At 36.8% G+C, this 15,205-nt stretch overlaps 1 protein-coding gene across 4 annotated transcripts in view; it reads left to right on the top strand.

The window, feature by feature from the left end:
• Positions 1-15,205, top strand: part of PXDNL (peroxidasin like) — a 497,888-nt gene that overhangs the window by 346,509 nt on the left and 136,174 nt on the right. For all 4 annotated transcript variants that reach the window (XR_010159545.1, XR_010159546.1, XM_519754.8 and 1 more), the window contains exons 8-9: positions 224-341; positions 13,682-13,851. Coding sequence is in view for 2 of the 4 variants with exons in the window: in XM_519754.8 (XP_519754.6) it covers positions 224-341; positions 13,682-13,851 (288 nt within the window). In the remaining 2 variants the exon portion in view is untranslated. The remainder of the gene's footprint in view (positions 1-223; positions 342-13,681; positions 13,852-15,205) is intronic.

Raw genomic sequence — 15,205 nt, 5'->3', positions numbered from 1 at the left:
CATTGGAGATCCCTTTGTGCAGTGAATCTTTCAAACTTCTAAAGTGTAAGTCAAATATATGTCTAATCTCTAACCTGGTACATGTATTACCGGGTAAATGCAGTTCGATGTGTAAAACTTTAATGTAGAAATAAATTTAAATTGCCTATATCTCTTTCTCAGCATCTTGGAAGGCCATAATTTTGTATCTCTGAAAAATATATTAATAATTCTTTTGTTGCAGAGAGCCCCCGAATTACTTTTGAGCCCCAGGATGTGGAGGTACCATCAGGAAATACTGTCTACTTCACCTGCCGGGCGGAAGGAAACCCCAAACCTGAGATTATTTGGATACACAACAAGTAAATACTGAGCATGGACATGGGTTGTGATTCTCTTTCTGGTTCCAATGCCTAGGTTTTCTTCTAGGGTTTTTATGGTTTTAGGTCTTATGTTGAAGTCTTTAATCCATCTCAAGTTAATTTTTGTATAAGGTGTATGGAAGGGGTCCAGTTTCAGTTTTCTGCATATGGCTAGCCAGTTTTCCCAATACCATTTATTAAATAGAGAATCCTTTTCCCATTTCTTGTTTTTGTCATGTTTGTCAAAGATCAGATATTTGTAGATATATGGCACTATTTCTGAGGCCTCTGTTCTGTTCCATTGGTTTGTATATCTGTTTTAAAACTGAACTGGTAGTTAACATAAAATAGAAACATAAAGTGCACTATATACCTAATACAATTCAATGATAGCACTTGGACAATTATATTATCATTAGTTATGATAATGATAATTACCATGGTTTTCATGTGTCCCTTCCATTCTTGCACAGACTTTCACTGACTTTCTTTTGTCACGTGTATAATCAACTCTGATTTTTTTGTCTGTATAAAACATTCTAAAATATATTATACAGTTTTTTTGCTTTTTGTATATAATTTGGATTTATAATTGTAGCCAGAAACTCAGCCATGTGTTTTAAATTCTTGTAAAAAGTCTAGTAAGTGTAGGTTTAAAATAGCTTGTATAGAAGGCAATTATGAATACTATTAAATCTGGAAACTAGCCCACGAGAAAGACTTCAACTGATAGAAGTGTTCAATTTATTTCCATCTTTAGATTGCTCAAGTGCACTTGAGAAACAGAAATCGCTGTTTTAATGTCTTAAAACTGCTTTTTCTGCTTTCTTACAATTTAAATTTTAAAATGATGTGTTCAAGGTTGCAAAGATACTCACTAGTATTTAGAAAGAAACAAGTGAAAAAATCACATTGCCTGTTTTAACTTATGACATAAAAGTTTCAAATATAGTGACTAAAGAAGCTAAGATGTATTTGAAAGGAAAACAAAGAAATCTAAAAAGAAAGAATAGAATAAAGAAAAGTATGGGTAAAAATGTCTGTTAAAACGTTAATCATTTTATACCAAAAAATAAAAGATGAAAGAGAAGAGTTTATGACAAGAAATGTTTAACATGAGTAACTATTAACTTACTGATTATTTACTGTTGAGTATTTTTTATAGAAAGATAATATATATCCTGAAAGTGCATGGAGCATAAAGTGTGGTATAGCAAATTATTTTAAACAAACATCTGTTCAACATGAACCAGGCTAAGAAAAAATACCCCAACTCAGAAGCTACCCATGTTTCCTTTCATTATCATTACCCTTTTCTACTTCCCTGGAGAGGACCTGGATTTAGGGTCCTTAGAGGAGTGGATTAAAAACTGATTAGACACAACCAGAGGTAGAATTGGAGGATTAGAAAGTAGTTATGTGGGAATAACCAGATTTAAGTGTGGTTAAGAGACATGGAGACTACAATGCAAAGGTCTAGTGTCTATCCAGTAGGAGTTCCAGAAAGACAGGTAGGAAAGAATGAGCTAAACGCAACATTTGAAAAGGTAAGGCTAGAATTATCCAGAAATAAAAAAAATCAGAAAATTTCAGAATGAGAATTATATTGATTCCAAAATAGGATTTAAAAAATAAATCTATACTCTTCACTGTGATCACAACATTGAAAGTCAGAGTCAAAATCTTTCATTCCCAAGTAATCTGCAGATTACCTTCAAATGTACAGCAATTATATTTGCGGTAAACTTTACATCAGACAGAAGACAATGAAATATATTTAGAGTGTTAAGGAAAAATAACTGATTTCCTTCAGTTTTACATCCAGGTAAATTATCTGACAAGGTGAAATAACATTTTCAGGCAAAGAATAGAGCTTTATTCAGGAGTATTTGCTGAAAGAATGGCAAGTGGTTGTGTTTCAGTAAGTAGGAGTTTGATCCAATAAGAAAGATGTGATTTGCAAAAAGCAAAGTTGAACAAAGAAAGTTTTAAACATGTTGATAAATATGAATAAACTTAGATTATTAAGGACTGAACAACTTTAAAGTAAGAAAAAAGTAGAACGTTAGACAATATTAATAGAAGAGTTATAAGGAGAGAGAACATAGTTAAATTATTTTACATGCCTCATTTTTGAGGTGAAGAGTGATACTGTGAATTCTGTTAAGTCAAGAGTGCATATTAACAATTAAGATGGAATATTAACAAATAGAAGGATCCTTCCAGACTAGGAGGAGAAAAAAAGTGGATAAAGAAAACTGGATCAATCCACAAAAGGGAAGCAGGGATGGATTAAAAAGTCAGAGAAAAGGCTTGGGAAAGAGAAAATATAAAATAACTCATCAGAAATAAATTTAAATACATTCGTGAAAACAATAAATAGTCTATTGGAAGACATAATATTGAATTTTAAAATCCAGCTATATGCTATTTATAAGAGGTGTATCTGAAACATTATGACACTGAAAGGTGGAAAGTCGATAGGTAAACAAATATATCAACCAAGTTATACTGATCAAGATAAGGATGATGTAAGACTATTATAGTGTAATCACAAATCATTAGATCATACTTAATGATAAAAGATGTAATTCACCTGAATTTAAAATTCATGAACCTTTATATACCTAACAAAATAGCTGCTGAAGAATAAAACAAGATTGAGAGAATTATAAGGATATATTTACACAAATCAAATTACAGCAAGAAATTTTAATACTGCTTTCCCAGAAAGATTAGGAACAAAAAATTAGCAGCAATATCTAAACATAGCTTAAAACACTGATGATATCTACTACATACAAAGCTAAACCTTACTATCTTTTCAAGCAGTTATAGAACACTTATCAAGATTGATCACATGCAAAGATACAAAATCTCAACTCATAGCCAAGAATCAATTTCATAAAAATCCCTTTCTTTTATTACAATTTAAACAAGTTTTAGGAAACAGCCATTTGTCAAGATAATTTTAGAGATTCTTTACATTTCTCAGTAGGAAAATGAAATGATTACCAGCACTTAATAAGTAGTTTTAGAATAACTGAATAGCTTCAAAGATGAGAGAAACCTGCCAGGCTGAAGGAAGAATAATTAAAAGCTCAGAATGAAGGTTAGTTTCAGGAAAGTGTGTAGAGCAAATTTGTGAGAATTAAGGTTTTACCTTGGGGAGAAATAGAAAAAGATTGCATAATAATGGCAAAGCTAATGACTTGGGCTTTCAGTTTATAAACTTTGAGACCCATTAGAAGATGTTGAGCAAGACAGTGACTTGATGAAAGAGATTTAAAAACCAACCAGACTTTTCTATTTCTTTTTCAACTTTTATTGTACATTCTGGAGGTACAAGTGCACGTTTGTTACAAAGGTATACTACATGATGCTGAGGTTTGGAATATGACAGAACCACTACCCAAGAAGTGAGCATAGTAACAAATAGGTAGTTTTTCAACACTTATCTCCCTCCCTACCTCTCCATCGTGTATTCCCCAGTGTCTAATATTCCCATCTTTACGTCCATATGTACCCAATACTTAGTGCCCACTTACAAGTGGTAATATTTGTAAGTATGTAGAATTACAATATTTAGCTCTAACTTACAATGAGAATATTTGTAATTTGTAAAGACAAACAGTATTTGTTTGTTGTCGTTGTTGTTCCTGCATTAGTTCACTTAGGATAATGGCCTTCAACTGCATTCAAGTTGTTGCAAAGGACATGATTCCATTCTTTTTTATGGCTGCACAGTATTCCAAGGTGTGTATGTAGTACATTTTCTTTATCCAGTCCACCATTGATAGGAACCTGTGTTGATTCTATGTTTTTGCTATTGCTAACAGTGCTGTAATTAACATACAGACACATGGGTCTTTTTGGTAGAAGGATTTATTTTTCTTTGGGTATCCAGTAATGGGGTTGCTGTGTTGTATGGTAGCTCAACTTTTACTTCTTTGAGAAATCTTCAAACTGCTGTCTGCAGTGGCTAAACTAATCTACATTTCCAACAGTGTGGAAGCATTAGCTTTTCTCTGCAGCCCCAACAAGACCTGTTATTTTTTGACTTTTTATTGAAAGCCATTCTGGCAGGTGCTAGATGGCATATTACTGTGGTTTTGATTTGCATTTATCTGATGATTTGTGATAATGAACATTTTTTCATAAGTTTGTTGGCTGCCTGTGTGCCTTCCTGTGGGAAGTGTCTGTTCTTGTACTTTGCCTGCTTATTAATAAGGTTATTTGTGGGTTTTTTTGTTGATTTGTTTAAGTTCCTTGTAGATTGAGGATATTAGGCTTTTGTCAGATGTGTAGTTTGTGGATACTTTCTCCCAGACTGTAAGTTGTCTATTTACTCTGTTGATAGTTTATCTTGCTGTGCAGAAACTCTTTAGTTTAATTAGGTCCCACTTGTCAATTTTTGTTTTCATTGCAATTGCTTTGAGGACTTAGCCATAAATTCTTTGCCAAGACTGATGTTGAGAAGGGTATTTCTTAGGTTTTCTAAAATTTTTACAGTTTGAGGTCTTATATTTAAGTCTTTAATCCATCCTGAGTTGATTTTTGTATATGGTGATATATAGGGGTCTCGTTTCATCTTTCTGCATATGGATAGCCAGTTCTCCCAGCACCGTTTATTGAATAGGGAATCCTTTTCCATTGCTTAGTTTTGTTGACTTTGTTGAAGATCAGATGGCTGTAGAGGTGCAGTTTTGTTTCTGGGTTCTCTATTCTGTTCTGTTTGTCTATGTTTCTGTTTTTGTACTAGCACCATGTTTTGTTTAGTGTAGCCTTGTAGAATAGTTTGATGTTGGATAATGTGATGCTTCCAGCTTTGTTCTTTTTGCTTAGAATTGCTTTGGCTACTAAGGCTCTTTTTCTGTTTCATATGAATTTTAGAATAGGTTTTTTTTTCTAAATCTGTGAAAAATGACATTGGTGGTTTGATAGGAATAGCATTGAATTTTGTAAATTGCCTTGGGCAGTATGGCCATTTGAACAATATTGATTCTTCCAATTTATGAGCATGAAATGCTTTGTTATTTATTGGTGTCATCTGTGGTTTCTTTCAACAATGTTTTGTAGTTCTCCTTGCAGCAATATTTCACTTACTTGGTTAGAGGTAGTTCTAGATATTTTTTCTTTTTGTGGCTATTGTAAGTGAGATTACATATTTGATGTGGCTTTCAGCTTGAACATTATTGGTGTACAGAAATGCTACTATTTTTTACACATTGATTTTGTATCCTGAAAATTTACTGAAATCCTTTATCAGTTCTAGGAGGCTTTGGTGGAGTGTTTAGGGTTTTCATGGTATAGAATCATATTATCAGCAAATAGAGATAGTTTGACTTTTCTTCTATTTGGATGTCATTTATTTCCTTCTCTTACCTGATTGCTCTGGCTAGGACTTCCAGTACTATGTTGAATAGGAATGGTGAAAGTGGACATTCTTGTCTTGTTTTGGTTCTCAAGGGGAATGCTTCCAGCTTTTGCCCATTCAGTATGATATTGGCTGTGGGTTTGTAATTGATGGCTTTTATTATTTTGAGGTATGTTCCTTTGATGCCTAGTTTGTTGAGGTTTTTTTTTATCATGAAGGAATGTTGGATTTTATAGAAAGCTTTCTCCACATCTACTGAGATGATCATATAATTTTTTAAAATTCTGTTTATGTGGTGAATGACATGTATTGATTTGCATATGTTGAACCAACTTTGTATCTCAGGAATAAAGCCTACTTGGTCATGGTAAATTAACTTTCTGATGTACTGCTGGATTCAGTTTGCTAGCATTTTGTTGAGGATTTTGGGATTTATGTTTATCAGGGATACTGGCCCATGGTTTCCTTTTTTGTTGTGTCTCTGCCAGATTTTAGTATCAGGATGATATTCACTTCATAGAATGAGTTAGGGAGGATCCTTCTTCCTTGACTTTTTAGAATAGGTTCAGTAGAATTGGCACAAGCTCTTCTTTGTATGTCAGGTAAAATTTGGCTGTGACTCCATGTAGTCCAAGCCTTTTTTGATTGGTAGGATTTTTATTACAGATTCAATTTCAGAACTCATTATCATTATTGTTATTATTATACTTTAAGTTCTGGGATACATGTGCAGAACGTGCAGGTTTGTTACATAGGTATACATGTGCCTTGGTGGTTTCTGCACCCATCAACCTGTCATCTACATTAGGTATTTCTCCTAATGCTATCCCTCCCCTAGCTCCCCACCCCGCGACAGGCCCTGGTGTGTGATGTTCCCCTCCCTGTGCCCATGTATCAGAACTCATTATTTATCTATTCAGGGTTTCAGCTTCTTTCTAGTTTAATTTGGGAGGTTGTGTGTTTATGGGAATTGTCCATTTCCTCTTAATAGACTCTCTGGTCTTTTGTATTTCTGTGGGAATTGTTGTAGTATCATCTTTGCCATTTCTGATTGTGCTTATTTGAAACATCTCTCTTTTTTTCTTTGTTAATCTAGCCAATGTTCTAGCAATCCTCTTTATCCTTTCCAATAACCAACTTTTGGTTTCATTGATCTTTTGTATGGATCTTGTGTGTCAGTTTCATGTTCTGCTCTGATTTTGGTTATTTTATTTTTAAAAATTGATTTTTTAAAAAATTAGAGATGGGGTCTCACTCTGTCACCCAGGCTAAATTGTAATGGTGCAATCATGGCTTACTGCAGCCTTGACCTCCCGGGCTCAAACAATCATTCCACCTCAGGCTCCTGAGTAGCTGAGACTACAGGCACATGCCAGCACACCCAGCTAATATTTTCATTTTTTGTAGATACAGGGTCTTGCTGCATTGCCTAGGCTGGTCTCAAACTCCTGGGCTCAAAAAGTCCTCCTGCCTCAGACTCCCGAAGTGCTGGTATTACAGGCATGAGCCACTGTGCCCAGTCAGTTATATTTTTTCTTCTGCTTCACTTTTGGGTTAGTTTATTTTAGTTTTTTTTTTTTTTTTTGAGTTCCTCTAGATTGTTAATTTGAGATCTTTCTTAACTTCATGTAGGCTTTTAGCTTTATAAACTCTCCTCTTAACATTGCTTTTGCTGCATTCTAGAGATTTTGGTATGTTGTGTTTCTATTGTAATGAATTTCAAAGAGTTTTTTGATTTGTTTTAATTTTGTTGTTTACCCAAAAGTCATTCAGGATTAAGTTGTTCAATTTCCGTATTTTGAGAGATATTCTTGGTATTCATTTTTTATTTTTATTACACTGTGTCTGAGAGTATGGTTGGTATGATTTTGATGTTTTTGCATTTATTGAGACTTGCTTTATGGCTAAGTACATGGTCATCTTCCATGTACATATGAGAAGAAAGTATATTCTGTTATTATTGGATAAAGTGTTCTGTAGCTATCTATCAAGTCTGGTTGGTCAAGTGTCAAATTTAAGTTCAGAATTTCTTTGCCTTCTTGTTGAATTGAACTAATTATCATTATGTAGTGCCCTTATTTGTCCTTTTTTTTATAATTGGTGGTTTAAAGTCATTTTATCTTATGTAAGAATAGCAACCTCCTACCCTTTTTTGTTTTCCAATTACATGAGAGATCTTTCTCCATCCTTTTACTTTGAGCCTTTGAGTGTCATTACATGTGAGATGAGTCTGTTGAAGACAGCAAAAGATTGGGTCTTTTTAAAAATCCAACTTGCCACTCTGTGCCTTTTTAATGGACCATTTAGACTATTTACATTCAAGGTTAATATTGATACGTGCTGTTTCGATCTTCTTGGTTAGCTCGTTGTTTGGTAGGCTTGACTGTGTAGTTGCTTTATAGGGTCTATCTATGGGGTATGTACTTAAATATGTCTTGGTGATAGTAGGCATCATTCTTTTGTTTCCATGTTTAGAACTCCCTTAAGGTCCTCTTATAAGGCTGTTCTAGTGTTAACCAATTCTCTTAACATTTGCTTGTCTGGGAAGAATTTTATTTATCCTTCACTTATAAAGTTTAGTTTGGCTGGATATGAAATTCTTGGTTGGAATTTCTTTTCTTTAAGTATTTTGAGAAAAGGTCCCAAATGTCTTCTGGCTTGCAAGGTTTCTGCTAAGAAGTCTGCTGTTAGCCCTATGGGGCTCCCTTTGTAAGAAATCTAACCCTTTTTTCTAGCTTCCTTTAAGGTTTTTTTTTCATGTTGACCTCACAGAATCTGATGACTGTGTGTCTTGGGGGCATCTTGTGTAATATCTTGCAGGGATTCTCTGAATTTCTTGAATTTGCATGCTGATGTCTCTATCAATATTGGGGAAATTTTTGTGGACTGTATTCTCAGATATGTTTTCCCAGTTGTTTACTCTTCTTCATTTTCTCTCAGGAATGCCAATGAATTGTAGGTTTGGTCTCCTTATGTAATCCCATATTTCTCAGAGATTTTATTCCGTCTTTTTAATTCTTTTTTCTCTCTTTTTGTCTGACTGGGTTGATTCAAAGAACCAGTTTTTGAGCTCTGAGATTCTTGCCTCAGCTTGGTCTGTTCTGTTGTTAATGCTTCTAACTGTATTATGAAATTCCTGTAGTGATTTTTTCAATTCCAGAAGTTCAATTTGGTTCTTTCTTAAAATGTCTACGTTATCTTTCAACTATTGAGTCATTCTATTGGCTTCCTTGGATTAGGTTTCAACTTTCTCCTTATCTCATTGAGCTTCCTTGCCATCCAGATTCTGAATTCTATGTCTGTCATTTCAGCCATTTCAATCTGGTTAGGATCCATTGCTGGGGAGTCAGTACAGTCATTTGGAAGTAATAAGATGCTCTGACTTTTTTAATTGCCTGAGTTCTTGCACTGATTCTTACTCATTTGAGAGGGCTGGTGTTCCTTTATCTCTTTGAAGTTGCTGTCAGTTGTATGGGGCTTTTTGTTTTTATGTTATTTCCCTTGAGGTTTTGACTGCGGTGTATGTTGAATATCGTTGAATGACTTTGCTTCTGTGTGCTTTCTGAATATCAAGGCCCTGTGTGGGAACTTAATTTGTGGCTAGATTTTTGCATTGTGTTTCATGGGTGATATGTGCTGAAAGAATTTTTGTTTGGTGGTGTATTTCAGGCTGCAATTCAGTAGATGGTGCTTAAGAGTAAGGGCTGACAGACTCTTCCTCAGCTGTGCACTTCTTTTGTATTTCGGCTTGTTCTTATTTGCTACAGTGCTCTGGGGGTGGGGGAGACAGGAAGTGAGAGATATACTTCCTTGCCAAGTCTATTCCTGGGCCTTGGAAGACCCTCCTCCAATCACTGTTGACACACCTACATTTTCTTAGGCCCAAAGGGGCCCTGACAGGCTGTGCTACCCTCACTCTTAGGGGAAACCCGAGCCAAAGGATAGCTTATCAGGAGACTTGCAGCTCCCTAGGGGCCCACTGGTCCTCTGTGCTTTGTGATGTCTATGGGTGGTGTGTTTGTGTAGGAGGTCAATGGCAGAGGACCCCAGGCATGGTGGAGTTGTTTTGGCTATGCAGTTGGTGTAGTGCCCACGGCTTGGGTTTTTTGCCCAGCAGATGGCTGTAGGGACTGCCCAGCCTGTGCTCCTTTGACTAGGTCTCCTGGTGGCTGCCCTCTAGCTTACTCCATCTGCTGGTTTTATCCCAAGCCTTCTGCACCCAGATCGCTGGGCTGTCAGGTGTTTCAGGCCACGGAGCTCCCTCAGGCAGAGGCTGTGGCTAGCAGAAAGGTCACACCCTTCCCATACTAGCCCTGTGGCGGGGAGGCACACCCAGCTCCTGTGCCAGAACACAAATCTGCATTTCACTCTTCTCAGTGTTCTGAGATTGGCAGTTCCTCCTCTGCTCAATCTCTAGTCACAGATCTCAGCTTGATATCCTTCAGCTGTGTGCCTAGACCCTGGGAGGATGGGATTGGGCCTGTGGTTTTGTCCTTTAGCCCTTTGGGGTCTAGCACTGGCTGTGCTGGGGAGGCTGTAGTGCTCTCAGGCTGCTGGCAAAGCACTCACCCTGGGTAGTGGAGGCTGTGTTGTATGCATGCTCTTATGGGAGCAGCCGGGTGGGTGCCTTGGGAGGGTCCAGAGACAAGGGAGCATGCAGATCAGATTGGTCCTAGTCCTGTAGGAAAGGCAGCCCTGCTCTATCCCAGCCCAGCAGTCAGCAGGGGCTGGAGTGACTCAGAGCAAGATGGAGAGCCTTGGGGCATGGGCACCTATGGTCACATTTTGCTGGAGTTGCCCCATGTGTAAAACCTGGGCTCCATGCAGGCTCAAGCTCTGCCTCTGCCTTCTCTCTGGCAGATCCTCCGCCAATTAAAATGTCTATGGGGGTCGTGGGATCTCTTGCAGCTAGGATCCCAGAGGTCCATTGTGGGGGTGTGGTGCCCTGCAGTTTCCTTCACTCACCTCTTCTTTAGGACCTGATCAGGACTAGGAACGGGTCTTGGCACTTGGCGACTCTGTGCAGGCTTCCCAGCTTCCATCCTATTCAGCCTCAGTGGCTGTGTTTCCCCTCTAGCAACTCTCAGTGTTTTCCCTCAAAAGATCTGTTTAAAGTGTGATGGCTTTTTCAATATTTTGGCTTCTCTTGGCGGGAGAAGGGCTTCCTGGCTGCATCTAGTTGGCTGTCTTCCACACTTTTCATAATGTTGAGGTTTAGCTATGGAAATTTAGGTCATTCTAAATAAATTCATATTCTAGTAAACATGGTAAATATGATTGATAGTTCCAGTAGATTATAAGCAAACTTTACAACTATACTATAATTTGTGGTTGATGATGGTTTTGTATATGGAAGATTTTTTTTTTTTTTTTTGAGACAGACAGCGTCTCACTCTGTTGCCCAGGCTGGAGTTCAGCGACACAATTATAGTTCACTGCAGGCTTGAACTTCTGAGCTCAAGCAATCCTCCTACCTCAGCCTCCAAGTAGCTGGGACTACAGGCTTATGCCACCACATCTGGCTAATTTTTAGATTTTTTTGTAGAAACAGGGTCTCACTGTGTTGCCCAGGCTTGTCTCAAGCTCCTGGCCTCAAGCAATCCTCCCACCTCAGCCTCCCATAGTGCTGGCATCACAGGTGTGAGTCACTGTGCGTGACCATAGAAGATAGTTTTAATTTGTGTGGTGATAACTTATTTGTCAATATTTCTGGTATCTAGCTACAGCACCTAGTTCTTAGAAAGCACTTAACAAATGACTGTTGTAATGAAACACCTTAATAGAAGTTATTTGTATGTCTTTATTAAATCAAATATGTTTATTTGTACATTTTCAAGGAAAAATAGAATATCTTCAGATATATTCTACCTCTGCAAACCTTTGTGTTTTTACATATGATTGCTATTTGCATCAAACTGACAATGTGAATGGAATACATTGAAACATGAAGACTTTGATTTTTTGGGAAGGAACATCATGATTCATGAGCAAACAAGTTTTATGAGCATAACGAAGAGGTTATGGACAAAGAGGGAAATTACTAGGAAAAGGAATGATGCATTTTGAATTTATGGGTGTGATGTGCTACTGCCTGTTTTATATCATTTTTAACATAATGAATCCTGGTGAATTCTATTGCATTGTGTAGCCAGAATTGATAGATAGCACATACACATCTGGTAGCCTTTGAAATTTTGGGCTGCAAAGTTTTGGAACAAAATTCCAGGAACTTAAATCACCTTCTGAAAAATGTGATTTCATCATTTGTCATATTCCTTTGCAAGTAGTCTTATTTGGGTTCAGTGTTAGATAATTTTAGAATTGCATTTAAAATAATTAAATTGCTTAATACTAAATGAGCCCCTTGAATGGGGAACTTTAAGAAAAAATATTATTTCTTGAACTCCTGACCTCAGGCGATCTGCCTGCCTTGGCCTCCCAAAGTGCTGGGATTACAGGCATGAGGCACTGCACCTGGCCTTGAAAAAACATTCTTTCTGATGTTCGTTTCATGCTACTTACACTGAGAAACTTCACAGGCGATATGGATAGGAGCATCCAGTTTCTCCTTTTCTTGCCTTTGTCTTGCATTGCTGGCTTTTCAAAAGCATGCCTGTTTTTTCTGAAACTAATCTGTTCAAAAATGACAACTCGAATTTCTTTTTTGGCTAATTGGTACTTCTTCTTCACATTGGGTTTTTTCACCCAATAGCTGAAGAAGATCAGATTGTCTCCATCTTTCCTGCCTTCACTCTGTGATTCCGCTCTAAAACATAAAAGTCAAATATGGCCATTGTCTGTTTCTTTATTATCTTTCACAACAAAAAATGGTTAGATAAGAATGACAATTTATTCATCTCTTTAACAAACTTTACTGTTTTTACCTATGTGGGAATAGGCTGTTATTCTTTAGTGTGGGTACATTTTGAAATTAGTGGGAAAATGTTTACCTGGCTTTATAAAACAAATACATGAGTTAAAGGGAGAACTATGGAATTCTCCTAATGGACTTTTTCTTTCTCGGGGAATGATGTTTTTGTGGGTGACACCTAGTCGGTGTTTAGAAAATATGTATTGAGTGATGAAGATGGAGGAGAGTAGATTTCCTTTATCTATGCCTAAAACGTTCATTAGTACTAAGTATACACATGTGAAAATCTATATACCTTCTCATACATAATCATTAAATATTTTTAAAGGAAAAAAATCTTTGCCAGAAAAAAAATCTGTAAACATTTCTAACATATGTTTCTGTGTCAGTAGCTTTGCATTTATTGTTAAAAATAACTCATGCAGACCCTCCCTTTCTTACGATTATTGATGTGATATGGTGTTGCACATCTGAACCTACTTGCACTCAATGGATTATGCACTTAATTGATAAATGGGACTTTTCTAGTATATCCAAATGGTGCACATCAGAGAAGGCGGCGTAATATTCAACAACTTGGTAGGTTAGGTGTGTTATTTATTGCTCAGTCATATAATTATACTTGGCTTTGAGCCCGTGCTGGTTTGAATAGGAATTTTTTTTTACACTTTAACAAAATATGGAAGAATACTGAATGACTCATGGAAGGAGGTAAAAGGATTACATATTACCATCTGGTGATTTCTTTTCTGAAAAGTGGGCATTCAAATATATAAAAATGTGCTGAAGTGTCTGTCATATGGGAGCGCTTGCTTCAGTGTCTAAATTCATGCCACTCAGGAAGGCAGAACATCTCAACCTCATTTCCCTCTATCAAATGTTGACTCAGTGCCTTTGTTCAGGGTGTATTCTTGAAATAGGAGCAAGATAACTAGGATTTAAAGTGAAATAATTAAAATTATTCCGATAAAATAAATGTAAGAAATTTGGTAGACATGAAACATAGCTATATAGTACTATATTCTCAGTCTTGTTAAGAGTTTTAAACATGAATGGGATTAAATAATATACATGTATAACATATATTTCCAGCCACTCATTGGATTTGGAAGATGATACTCGACTTAATGTGTTTGATGATGGCACACTCATGATCCGAAACACCAGAGAGTCAGACCAAGGTGTCTATCAGTGCATGGCCAGAAATGCCGCTGGGGAAGCCAAGACACAGAGTGCCATGCTCAGATACTCCAGTCTTCCAGGTAAAACTGTTATTTTCTAGTTCTATCAATTATCTGCACTGGAAAATGATCTAATATTGCTGCTTTAGAGTATGTAATGCTTCAAAGTGAAACTATTCCCATTGGCTGTGATTTTTTAAATTTCATTTTAGAGAAACTAGAATTTTTTCTCTTGAAGTTTATTTTAATTTCCTGCCTTAGTTCCTTTCTGGTACAGCACACTGTGGTTCCAAGACTTTTCTATTCTCCTTTTGATTCCCCATCCAGCTATCCAGCATCCTTATGCAGAGTGAACCAGTGTTACTTAGGCAGGAATATTACTCTTTTCAGAAATTCATTCAATCATTCATTCATCATGAATTAATCCAACACATATTTATTGAATGCCCACTGAGCTAGCTGTTGAAGATTGCATGGTTATCAACCACGTTCCTTATTCAACTTTCCAGGGGCTTTGCTTTGTCATAATTTCAGTGGCTTATATAAACCAGACATAATGACTGCAACAAATTTTCATTAATAGCATGTTGACATGGTGGAAATACATTGTCTCTCACCTTACTGAGCCCATCATCTATTAGATGATAGCCATAATTCAAGAAATAAGTTTTATGATGTGTAAGGAGAGGGAAAGAAGCATAAAGGACAGTTGTGTGCTGGTAAATGTTTGTAAATTGGCTCTGAGGAGCAGGGAGCCCTGATTTGCAGCATTTGTCAGTATCTGTTGTATAAATAATCTCACCGTGGCCAATTCCTAGTTACCGAAATGATATCACTGAATGTGGAGTTGGGAAGAGATGCACAGAAGTTCATCATAATATAGCATTTCTAGCGTGCAGACACAGTAGGCATAATAACCCTGAGACTGAAGATAATAATAAAATGTAGTAAAAAATAGGGATGAATTTGTTAGTTTTGATGTTAATAAAATTTATTTGATTGTAAGTTTACTTAGTTAAAATTTTAAGAATGGCTTTGTGTAGCAGTCAGCTTGCAGAATACTGAAAATTTGACAACTGGCTCTCCAGAGCCGGCTCCAGCCCATCCCAGTGGAGGGGAGCACTTGGAGGAGCAGCCTCGGAGGATTGCATTCATTCAAGTCTTCCCAAGAGCATTGACCTTTAAGTTGAAAGCAACAACAAGTGGGAGAGAGCCAGAGAAGTAGGGTTGAAGCATCATTTCAGGAGAAAAGACAGCATAGGGAAGACAGAGCAAGGCATATTCAAGAGATGGAGATCCTGGAGCATACAGAGGAGAGGCTGGGAATGACACGAGATTTGGTGAGGTATAAAGTGGGGTCAGATCACTCAGGCTACTCATGACGCTACACTGAGATGATCAAAATTAGATTTTTCTTTTAGAAAAATATCTCTGG

This window comes from Pan troglodytes, chromosome 7, assembly GCF_028858775.2.
Source record: "Pan troglodytes isolate AG18354 chromosome 7, NHGRI_mPanTro3-v2.0_pri, whole genome shotgun sequence".
Taxonomy (NCBI): domain Eukaryota; kingdom Metazoa; phylum Chordata; class Mammalia; order Primates; family Hominidae; genus Pan; species Pan troglodytes.
Note: the sequence above shows the minus strand (reverse complement) of the source record. Positions and strands in the feature narration are given on the sequence as shown.